Source organism: Euphorbia lathyris, chromosome 10, assembly GCF_963576675.1.
Source record: "Euphorbia lathyris chromosome 10, ddEupLath1.1, whole genome shotgun sequence".
Classification (NCBI taxonomy): Eukaryota; Viridiplantae; Streptophyta; class Magnoliopsida; order Malpighiales; family Euphorbiaceae; genus Euphorbia; species Euphorbia lathyris.
The window spans coordinates 20590407-20602775 of NC_088919.1; the positions used below are offsets into that span (position 1 = coordinate 20590407).

A 12369-nucleotide genomic window follows, 5' to 3' on the forward strand; every position below is an offset into this window, starting at 1 on the left:
TGTTAGAAGTCCAAACTAATCTAAAACTTGGGAAAAGTGTCAATTTGAGCCATATGGTGTCATCTAAATAGTATTGTTATCGGCTAAGGGCTTATACAGGTTTGCAACTCATTCCTCCTGTTATATCAACAGTGACGTGTTAGTCTTTTTTTCACGTGCACTGTCCCACACTTTTTACAAGTGTCATATGACGATTTATGATCGTCATACATCGATTCTTCCATCTTGTTCTTTTTAGCCATAAAGTGACATTTTTAGAAAGAAAGACAATTTTCAGATTTTAGGGACAATGATTTTTCTCTCTACTATTTACTCATTTCCAACCTTAACAACACCACAAAAATACTACTGACACGCAACAAGGATAAGCTTCTAAAGGTTTTCACTGAGCTTTCACTACAATTTGTTGGTTTTACATCATTCTTAGACATTTTAGTAGCATTTGTTCTATTTCAAACATATTCATATTTTGTTAACGGTCTTCATAGAAAAGTTCCTTATACTTTTCTTTATTATGTAAGAGGTATCTACTAGTTGTTGACATTATTTAATGGCTGAAGATGAGTGTGTACGACATTAGATCTAGGGTGATAGTCAAATTTGGACATTTTGAGCTTTTTTGGGAGGGAAGTTGGGGAGGGGGAATTTATTTGAGTATGATTATATATTCATGCATTTTGGGGCTACAAGAGCATGAAATAGCTACACCCCTACCCTAGTCGCCATAAAGCTGCCATCCGATTCCACATGACGTTGAAATTAATTGATTTGTCTGTTGCGAACCTCCCAATTAGGGATAAACTATTATTGCGATCAATAATTTTTTCAGCCGTTTCAGAGATATCGATGTCATCACTCTCTACCTTGGTTATCTGCAGACTTCCTAACCCGAGATCCATCACAACCCAAACTACCAAATTACAGAAAAACAAAATCATGGCGAGCAAGACACAGTCGGAGAAAAACTGACGAAACTCTCAAAATAACCGTTCACAAAGTGGAGCTGACGACACCTCTCACGTATTAGAGAGACAACATTTTGAAGTATAAAAAATAATAACTCATATTTCTCTTAACGATTTTAGTAAAAAAAATTATTTTTGTAAGTTAATTTGGAAATTTCAGATTTGTGTTTATAAACTTTATAATCACATGGAGGTTTTTGCATATGCATAAAATTTACAACTTTATTATATTAAAATTTTTAAACTCTATTTTTTAAGTAGTCCTTGAGCTTTCTGAGTATGTAGAATCATCATACTTGGTATTTGTATAAATATATTAATAAAATTTTAATTATAGCGTGACTTTTTAAACTCGGTAGTTCTCTCTATTAAAAATTTAAGAAGAAATTCTACAATATATATGAGAAATGCATTCAACTAATTAATTGGTGCTATTTGCATATATATATATATATATATATATATATAACACCAATGAAATAAGATGTATATCTCCTTTTTAATTTAATTGATTGAGTGTATTGTTTTCGGGATATGATTGAAATTCTTAGATTTAAGAGACAATTTAATTAAAATTAAAAATTAGGAGCTAAATTTCATGAAACTAAAGTATTTGGGACGAAAGTCGAAATGCCGTCAATTAGAAGGGTGCAAAAATATTATTTTGCCATGACCTTACCCGCAATATCCTCAAAGCTCTACCCGATTCAACGAAAGTATTATTGCCTGAAGCAGACGGAACGAGAGCCGTTTTAAAAATTACTACCTCACCAGCAAGATATTGGTTTTCATCGTCTACTTCGACGCCGAACAGACTACTAAAGCCATGGGAATCACCGGAAATCTCACTTCCGATCAGCTCCATTTCTTTCATTCTCAAGGTAGCCAATCAATTTGAAATTCTACTTCCACTCAGCTGAAATCCGCTGTTTTAATTTTTTGAAATTAATAACTATACATTTTTCTTTTCCTGCAGGTTATCTTGTGATAGAATCATTTTCGGACACTCAAGAAATCGATGGCATGATGAAGAGAATGGAGAAATTGCTTGATGAATTTGACTACAACTCCAAGGCCTCAATTTTCTCCACCAAAAATCAGGTTCATACCCAATCCATTTTCTTTAAATTTGATTTTGAGTTTTCATCTTATTCAGTTATCTTGAATTGAATAGTTTTTTTTTTTAAAAATAAAATCTTAGCAAAGGGTAACTGATAATTACTTCTTCGAGAGTGCCGAGAATATCTCCTTTTTCTTCGAAGGTATTGAATTTTGTTACTTTTTGTTGTAGATATTTTCTGCTTTATTTTGCTTTGCTGAGATATAGTTGATTATTGAACTTATCTATTTGTTATTTATATCCTTTTACTAATGATGAATGGAGATGATAATACTATAATAGTATTGGAGAAGGAAAAAGCGTTCCTAATTTGTCTTTGAAATTTGGTTAGCACAATGATAGTGTACAAAATGAAATGAAGTTGAGTTTTGTAGTTTGGAATACTGCATTCTTTTGCTCTTTGGTGTCTTTGCTGTGTTCTTTAACGGGATCCTATAGTTTATGTAGTATGGAAACCAGAACAAAACTGAACAATAGGCTCCTTTTGTTTCATGTAAAATATTCTTCCTTATTTTCCTATGTCTGTGACTCGAAAGGAATTCAAGTCAAAGGAAAATAATTTCTGGAAAATCTTTCAAAAACAAGGGAAAATAACTTCAACATTACTTTGACTCCTCCTACCATGATTGTCGTCTTCAATTATACTCCTACTAAACAATGGAAAATAATTTCTTTTTTTTTTTTGGAAAATGTTTGTTTAAGGAAAATTATTTTCCACCAAAAAAACGAACAGTAAGAGGAACTCTGATTTTATAAATATAGAAACAGGAACAGAAACATGAGTAAACATGTGAACAATAAAGATATAAGGGTACGCTTATAAATATTAAAGTATATGGATGTATACGGAATTCTTCATTTTTAAATATAATGAAGTAAAAATCACATATATCAAATCCATTTAGATATACTTAAGTTTTACAATTTTCATGAGAGGGAAACAAAAGAAAGTTTTTTCATTTTGAAAGCCTGAAGACTATCCAGAACATAGGGATTTAGACAATGTGACTGGCTCAAGATTTTCAGTTGCTTTAAATTATGTAATCCTGACTCGAAATGTTTTGTAAAATTTTATAAGAATTTCATTTTATGAGACATTTTTTAAATGTGGAAATAACTTTAAAATCAAAGCTCCCATGCATCATAGTAGTGGATCAATTCCTTTTTTGTGTGCAATATTGGCCTTTCTAATCTAATAAAGGAAATGTTAATTTTACTTACTATAGTACATTTAAGTTCCATCAATCAATTTTGGTGCTTTAGGGAGATTATTGTTAGCTTGCAAGTAATCAATTAACAATTGTTATGTATTTGGCAGAGAAAGCATTTGGCAATGATGGAAACTTACAACAACCAAAGCAACTCTCTATCAACAAAGTTGGCCATGGTATGTTGTTGAAGCTGCAATATATTCCATTACTTAACGTCCTAAAATGTGTACCTGATTTATTTCACTGCAGTTGAAGAAGCAGATGTTTCTAACTTTTCTCCAATATATGGAATATATTTGCAGCCCTGCATGAACATGAACCAGTGTTTAAAGAATTGTCTTCCTCTGAAAAATTTGCAAGCATGTTAATTTCCTTGGATTACAAAAGGCCGGTTGTTATTCAATCCATGTACATTTTTAAGGTACGTAATAATTTGAGGTGCTCAAGGTTTCCTGGCTGCTTGTTGAATTGGGGCACTATAAAGCATCAGTGAACGATGAACATACTATTTATTCCTTATATTTTCCTTTCAGAACTTTAGGTGATCATGGCCTTCTAGTCAAGTCAGACCTGTCACAGATTTCTGTTTAAAACAAACATGGTCAAGGAAATGTTTTGATTTTATGGCAGTATCATTTTTTATAGCATGGAAAAAATCGTACTCTAAGTGATGACTGTGGACTTTTAGGATATGAAGATTAACTGCAATTGGTGTGCCTCAAAAAGAAATTAAGTTATACATTTCATAATCGCACTGTATATATACTTATTAGATACAGTCCAGGATCCAGGCCTATGTGCTAAATTTCATGGCTAAAACATTGTGATTGGATTATCTGAATATACCACAAGCTCTGAAAATATAGCTGCATGATGCGTCCATTGTTTTGGAGATATGTCTAACTCTGAAAGACACCTACAGTAAACATAATATTTCACAACCTTGCTTAGATTGGTCATGAGAAATGGCTAACTTTGAAAGACACCTAACCTACGGTAAACATAGTTTTTCACCACTTTGATTAGATTGGTCATGAGTCTTGAAATTCAAAATGGATTACCTCTTTTCCTTCAAAAGCTTGGATGTCCAGTTTTGGGGTAAGTTGTTGTATATTTGACTCCTTTTCAATTGCATTTTGGTTATTTGTGTTAACAGCAACCTGGTATTGGAGGTGAAGTAGTGCCACATCAGGACAACTCATTTCTGTATACTGAACCAACAACTTGCACAGGGCTGTGGCTGGCCCTGGAAGATGCAACAGTGACAAATGGTTGCCTATGGGCCATTCCTGAATCTCATAAAAGTATCTTCTGATGTTCAACTTGACCCTTTCTTTTTTATTCCTTATATATATGTAAGCACATTTAGATATGGAAATGGCTTAATAGGTAGTCTTTTATTTTGTTTTTTGTTCTCAGATGGTCTTGTTAGAAGGTTTCTTAGGGGGGAGCAGGGTGTGTACTTTGATCGCCCGTCCCCTTCATATGACCAAAAGGATTTTGTGCCTATTGAAGTGAAAGCTGGTTCTTTGGTTGTCATTCATGGCGATCTTATTCATCAAAGGTATGAATTCACATGATGATTTCTAATTTGCTGTAACATGGATTGAGAAGTGCTATTTTTTCTCAACAGCTTTCCAACTAACACTATCTTTTCTCTTGTGAATGGGCTGTAGTTTCGAGAATCAGTCCCCAAAATCAAGGCATGCGTATAGCTTGCATGTAGTTGATACTGATGGCTGCAAATGGGCACAAGATAATTGGTTAGTCAAGGAGCATATTACGGCTTCTTCTTTTTCTATTACAAGCTTTATATTTCATCTACTGCTAAAAGTTTATGAACTGCAGTAGTTAAGCAAGCTAAATAATTTGTTCCTTGGGAATCTCTTTAATTTTTATTGACTTAATCTTTTGAAATATGCTTACATTTGACTTCAGACTCATTTACCAAAGAACTCAATTTTTCATCCCTCCTTAGGAAGATGAATATACATTCAGTTGATGAAATGTTCTTCATCTTGTGTGTAAGTGCTCATATGAGTGTCTAGTCGTGATTTGTTTGTTTGCATTTACTAGTTTGTGAAAATTTTGGTTTGTAGAGTATAGGTATGCTGTGTTGTACGAGAACTCAGTGTTGTCTACTACTGTCATAATAATATCTGATTATGTTGGCTATAAGAGCTGAGAAGAGTGAAACTATATAGATCCTGGGGAATAAAGCTATATCAAGGAAATGAATCAAATGGTTTTGTTTTGTTAATGCTTAATAGTGTCATTTCTTTGTGACATTGCTGCAAGGGTAGAAAGATAAGAAAAAGGGAAAATCTAACTTCTTTCCATAAGGTCCCAAGGAAATACATTTTTCCATCTAATGGTCCGGACAGTCTCCTAGTGAACAAACTGTTCCTTTCAATTTTACTAGTTCATGCTCACCATATTGTAATTTATGGACTGTATTCGTCCTATTGTAGCTATTTCTTATTGTTTTCTCTTCTCTAAAATATATTAAGGACCAGTTGTGTTAAGAATGTGGCATTTATTCTTGATCCCAAGGATAAATTCCTTGTCATTGACATCAACATTTCATTCTAACTTCAGTGTATAAGTTTTGGCTGCCTTTTTGGCCCTTCTCTTGGGAATTGAATACTGTGAAATATGATATTGCAGCATCTATATGCCGTCCAGTTGCTTTTCTATATTGCATGCTTATCTTTGTTTGCTTCAAATCTTCTCCAGGATCAGAAGGAAAGTTGAGCCAGAGCCTCTGTATGTGTCTTGATGTAGCCTAACAGATCCATAGCTTTACATAGTGAACTTTTCTCAGTTGCAACCTAGTGAAATGGGGTATAATATTTTTTTTTTGTTATCATGTACATTAAGAGCTAATAAAAAAAGCTGTACCAACATTGTAATATTTTAATCTGTTTATGTTGATGGGAAATTGGTCCTACATTTCTTTCTTTCTAGAGCCTATTACATGTTCTAATAGTTAATGAAACTTTACTAATGAAGGAATTTGTTTCCTCCTGTAATTTGCTTTCTATTATCAAGTAATAGTGTTTGCTCAATATCTATTTGTCATCAAAGCATCTATCTTCTGTCTAATAAGTAGTGCTGTTTTTTTGCTATACTGGAAAGCAGTCTTGTGTAGGCATTTTTTTTAGGAGGGACAAATAGCTATCTATGTCGTGCAATTTCCACTACTTGTACTAGGATATATTTTCTTCTTTTACTTCACAACAGTGAATGATGTAAAAAGCTCTCTTGAGTTTCCCAGTCCATTGCTTGCTAGTAATGAAATTGTCAAGGTGTAAGTTGAGTGTGGAGGAAAGAGTGAACTGTTTTGAATTTGAATTAGTAACATCTCAAAACAATCATTGATGTGTGCACATATGAACATAGTCTAGATGAGACATATGCATGCAACATATGGTAATATTTCTACTATATAGCATATATAATGTATTGTTAGTAAGGATTTTATTGTTATGAAATAGAAGTAAGTAAATATTGACGATCATGTGATGCATGAAATAGGTAAGGGATAGATAGAGTAGTGATTTGGTGTAGGTGAGTGGACCCATCCTGGAAGTTGAAAAATGATGATAGAATTGGAGAGAGCATGGCATTGGGCAACACAAAGAGCAGAAACTAGAGTTGAAAGGAGTGAGGAGTGGCAGTGACAGAGGGATGGGGATGGGGGAGAGGGAGAGAGTGATAAAAGTAGGTACAAAAGCGAAGTGGGAGTTAAGTAAATGTAGTTGCCAACTGCGGGATCTTTGTTGTCTTATTGTGGCAGTGGAAGGAAGGACATTGATTGAGTGTGTGTGTGTGTGAAAAAAGACAACATAGAGAAATTGGAGTCAAAAGTGGAGGCAGAATCACAGCAACAGCAACAGCATCCCCCTATTTTCATCCAAACTGCATTTAATGCCAATTCACTGGATCACCTTCTCCCTTCCCTTGCCCATGTAAGTTTCTCTCTTTTTCTTCTTTCTATTCAGCTCTTTTCTTGTTTTTTCTTATTGTTTATTTTATCTTTCTCTTTGCTTTTTTTTTTTTCACTAAGCACCAGACATTCAGTGATGATAACCCTACAAAAGTTTCAGTGTCAATACATATATATAAAAGGAAAATAGAGAGAGAATGGACAAAATGATCTGGTACATTTCAGCTTCATGATTGTGTTTTATATTACAATTATGAATAAAATAATAGGCTTTTAGTAAGTTCCATTATCTGTTTTGTTTACACTTTTCACATTTCATTGTTCAATGAAAATGTTGTCAGCATTCAATTGTGATTATGGGCAAAGTATTATTGATTTTATTTTGAACGGAATAACATGTATACAAGTTATTAAATTCAATAGGATTGAATTAGGTCCAAGAGCAGACAAATTTCTTTTGGGGTCAACTGAAAATTAAATTATGCAATTTACGTGAATCTACTGGGCTATACCGGCAATGTAAAGATATCGAGGGGCCAAAAGTACGTAATTTTGAGAGAGAAAACACAATAAAATTGTATAGGGAAAATTTTAAGTTGATTAACTTCTTAGGAGACAAAGTAGCTCTGCTCTGACTAGCTAGCTGAGCTACCTTGGTGTGAAATTATGGACACTTGGTCTCTATACGTTTCATGAGATAGAATATGCCTAAACGGCAATGCAAATCATTTCTGTATAATATGTGGCGTAAATGATTTGTGTACACAGTGCTACATTAATAATATTTAAAATTAGGGTAGATTACATACTGTCGGAGATTAATATAAGATATATGACTGGACCTTAACTATCAGTTCGAGCTTTTAGTTTAATCGGTTCCATGACATGGTATCAGAGCCTCTTCGACCTAAAGGTCGAGGGTTCGAGTCCTAGCCACCTCATTAATTTGTGGAATTAAAAACACATGGCGGGATGCGAACGGTCGAGGGTTCAAGTCCCGACAACCCAGTTCGAGCTTTTAGTTCAATCGATTCCATGACACATACGTGGTATACAACTTGTCATATTAATTTTGTGTGTAAAATTGAAGGTTGTACATCAAAGTGTGAAAAATGACAAAAGTTATATAATTTACCCTTAAAATTAGTTTATCTCCTCAATTTGTGTTTATATTTTTGCATCCTTAACAATACAAGGTTGGCTTCACCACCAATGATTTCCCAATTTTCGTTCATACTCCCTCCGTTTCATAATAATTGTCGTTTTGAGGAAAAATTATTTGATGTTTTACACTTTTCAACGAGTATTAAATGTGTTTTTTCCAACTTTGTCCTCATATAATAAGAGGAAAAAAATTTGCAGAGAAATTTAAGCATTAATTGGAAGAGGGTAATAAGGTAATATTTAACTATTTTTTAGGTTAATTAATAGGTTTTTTAATATTTGTGTAGAAACCTTAAAAACAATTAAAATAAAACAGAGAGAGTATTAAGGGTTAAACTACTACAATAGCTTATAAATATTTAAAAATGTAATAAAATTACACACTTTTACATAATACTAAAAACATTCATTTTTGTGGAAACTAAAAAAAATTCATTAATTAAGTGAATTGACTCATTAAACATGATCCGATTGCATCAAAAAAAAAAAAAAAAAATCCGATTATTAATTAACTTGGTATATTAACATCTATTTACACGTGTTTCAATCTGTAAGTGAAAAAATTGAAAAATGAAACCCATAGGGCAGTAAATGATGTGGTGTGGTGAGTATAATAATTTAGTAGTGCACAAAATGAGTTAACCCCGTAATGAATAGATATATATAGATTGACGTACTTTAATTATTTCCGCAATCAATCAATATGTCAACAAGTAATTATAAATCGTACATACGACAAGATTCTAATCAAACTAAATAATTAATTATTATCTTCATTGCGATCTGGCCATGCAATTATATGCATGCATAATTATATAATATTAATTGCTACTACTGCTTAATTATCCGACTTTGGATTATATATACAGACTGTATTACCTGGCATTTTCAGTAGAAACTCTTGGTAAACCTTTCTGCAAAATACTTTTACATCATGTTCCTTTCTTATTTTAAATTTAATTTATGGTTTCATTACATTGCATAAAATAACTAACACAAACAACATAATTATACTTATACTTAATTTAGTAATCTAGAGGGATAAGATGTAAAAATACCTCTAATATTTACATACATGATCAATTTTATCCCTAACATTAAAAATGATGCAATTTTATTCTTAATATTGACAAGTTTGGTCAATTCCGGACATTATTACAAACCATATATTTTGTCTTTATTCTGCATTAATTGCACATCAGTTTGTTTAAAAAAATATATCATATTTTATGTAATTTAATAATAGAATTAGAGATTAATATTTATAAATTCGATGAAATTTTTTGAAATTTTTTTTGTCCAACTTGTACAAAAGATAGTATATTTTTTAATTTAAAAAAAAATCACGTCTAATAATATGTTTATGATTTATTGCTAATAAGTGATAAAATGACTCACATGTGAAGTGTAGATTACAAAATTCATGGCCGAGAATATTGTTCTTGGCTGCAAACATTAGAAGTAAAATTGATCTTGGCTACAAACATTAAAAGTAAAATTGATCTTGGCTACAAACATTAAAAGTAAAATTGTACAATTTTAAACTTTAGGGGTATTTTTGCATTTTTATCCGTAATTAAAAATTACAAAGAAAGCAAAATTAAAAAATACTATCAACCTTCGTATCAACATTAACTGTTAGGTCGAACTCAATCGTGAACAAAAAAGTTATCATCAATCGAGCAGAAGAATGGGAAAGAAGGAGCACAAAAAGTTGTACAAGTTTTTCGTTTGTATATTTTATGTGTTCGAAAATGAAGTAGAAAAAGGCATTTAAATAAGAGTTTTTCTATTAAGCACCTGACCTGATTTTCCATGTCACTTGGAGAACCTCTAATTCATATTTAGACACTAGGATCGGAAATCTATGAAAAAAAACTTTTTTAGTACTAGTATATGTTTGACTTTCAAATTGCTGCTATACAAGTAAGTTTTTTTAACCACGATAGTTTTGTTATAATACTCTTATTTTCTATTAATTCTAATATGTATCTATCATGATTGAAAGATAAGTTAATTCTGATTTCATGTAGTATTATGTTAATCTGAGGTACGTAATTAAATTGAGGGGTATTAATTGTTTATTTTCCAAGAAGAACAAGTTTGGATTGGAATATGTTGATAATTGAACATACACAAAAATACCATATTATTAATTATAGGTATATATAAATACCTAAAAGCATAAATAATTAAATGTGGGTGAGACCAATTTAGGGTCACTTCAACATCAACTCTGATTTTTGAATATTAAAACAAGGTCTACAAAATAGACAAGCCTGCCCAAGAAATTTCCACATAACAGAGGGATGGATGAACAATAATAATAGTAAAAGGAGGTGTAGATAGGAAGAAATGAACATGTTTGAAATGCATTTTAGGGAAATATACATTAAAAAGTAGATGTCGTTATATGAGAAAAAGAAAGAAGAGTCTGAAATTGCAACTAAAAAACAAAGTGTCAACATATTAAAGTTCACAGGCCACATGGGTTACCTAATTCAGAAACTCAAAATACTGCATTGTATTTATGGCTCTTCTTGGTACTTTTCTGTCGTTCTTCTTCATCTCCTCCACTTTTCTCCTTCTAATCCCTTTCTTACTTTTTTCTTCTTCTTCTTCTTCTTCACTACTACTTTTGAATACTGGAAATAACTCCAGTGTTTCAACCTCCTCAAACTCTTCAATATTATTATTATTATTATTTATGGGTTCAATGTTGTTCACATCATGCCACGTGTAATTCTTCTCTTTCTCCTCAAATACTGCCCACCCACCTCTGCTTTCTCCTGTTCCTCCTCGCTGCATTGGAAAAGCTCCCTCAACACAACACAATCCCATTTTCATATTTTCAACTACTGTAAAGTTCTACAATTTGAGAGCCTCTTTTTTATGCAATATCAGAATACCTCATCATTACCTTTCTTTTTGACCTATTCATAAAAACAGGAAGACCATACCTCTAAATTGTCAGTGCAGTTTAAGGTCCTTTTCTGTTCAAATTGAATTTGAAATGCTGGCTTCAACCCTTTCATTACATCTAAAAAAGTCAAACATATAGATCAATGATCATCACATCACATATTTAAGTGTGTTTCTTCTACTGCAACTTTGTTGTAAAAAGGAGAAAAATGTTAGTATATTATTATATGAATGATTTCAAGAGAAGAGACCTGAATCTTTGTTATCCAAGAATGCAGCATGATGAATAAGATTGAGGAATTTATGAGAAGTAGTAGTAATAGTGTCGGCTTCACGACGGCGTTTTTGTCTTTCCCTAGCTTTATGGTTTTGAAACCAGTAGAAGACATTCTTTCCTTCAATCTTTCCAAAGCGACGGAGTTGTGAAGCTATTTGTTGGATTTGATCAGCAGATGGTGTTCTTGTTCCTCTTCTGTACATTTCTTCCAGTGCTAATACCTGCTCTGCCGTTGGATTCCACCGCGAACTCGGTTGCTCCACCGATATTTCATTATTACTAATATCTAAACCTGAATGTCATGCATATAGCAATAGAATACATTTATATTATATGAAGCTCAAAAAAGAGAGTATATATAATTATATGGAGAAATAGCATACCTAGTCGTAGAAGATTGGAATAAGGAAGAGTAGAAGTTGTTGATGTTGATGTAATAGGCAAGAATTCTCCAAGATTCAGTGAACCTTTCATATCTTTTTTATTCATTTCTCTCTAGTTTTGAATTCACAGGAATCGTATAACAGAATATATTACTCCCTTTCCTTCTTCAACAATCACCAAGTAGATTTGCATGGCTATATATAGGCTGACCCTACCTCCTTTCTACTTTTCTTTCCATTATTTACTTAACCCCATTCTTCACTATCATTTGTGGGGCTATAAATGAGTCGAGTCGCTCCCAAGCGGTTCGATAAAAATTCAAGTAGACTCGGTTCGATTTGTAAACGAGCCGCTCGTGAGCATGATTTACTGGTTCA

The 12369-nt window shown here is 32.4% G+C and overlaps 2 protein-coding genes across 2 annotated transcripts; one reads left to right on the forward strand and one right to left on the reverse strand.

Moving 5' to 3' along the window:
• Positions 1 to 1669: 1669 nt before the first annotated feature.
• LOC136209805 (phytanoyl-CoA dioxygenase) lies at positions 1670 to 6256 on the forward strand. The gene is made up of 9 exons (XM_066001396.1): positions 1670 to 1846; positions 1942 to 2066; positions 2167 to 2227; positions 3404 to 3472; positions 3599 to 3717; positions 4453 to 4600; positions 4716 to 4860; positions 4973 to 5059; positions 6033 to 6256. Exons 1-9 carry the CDS (start codon positions 1792 to 1794, stop codon positions 6073 to 6075), a joined length of 852 nt encoding a protein of 283 aa, XP_065857468.1. The 5' UTR covers positions 1670 to 1791; the 3' UTR covers positions 6076 to 6256.
• Positions 6257 to 10905: 4649 nt separating this feature from the next.
• Positions 10906 to 12146, reverse strand: LOC136208041 (WUSCHEL-related homeobox 6). Its single transcript, XM_065998885.1, has 4 exons — positions 11992 to 12146; positions 11583 to 11900; positions 11370 to 11449; positions 10906 to 11211 (listed from the first exon to the last, which is right to left on the reverse strand). The coding sequence occupies exons 1-4, from the start codon at positions 12095 to 12097 to the stop codon at positions 10906 to 10908; spliced, it is 810 nt and encodes a 269-aa protein (XP_065854957.1). The 5' UTR covers positions 12098 to 12146.
• Positions 12147 to 12369: the final 223 nt, after the last annotated feature.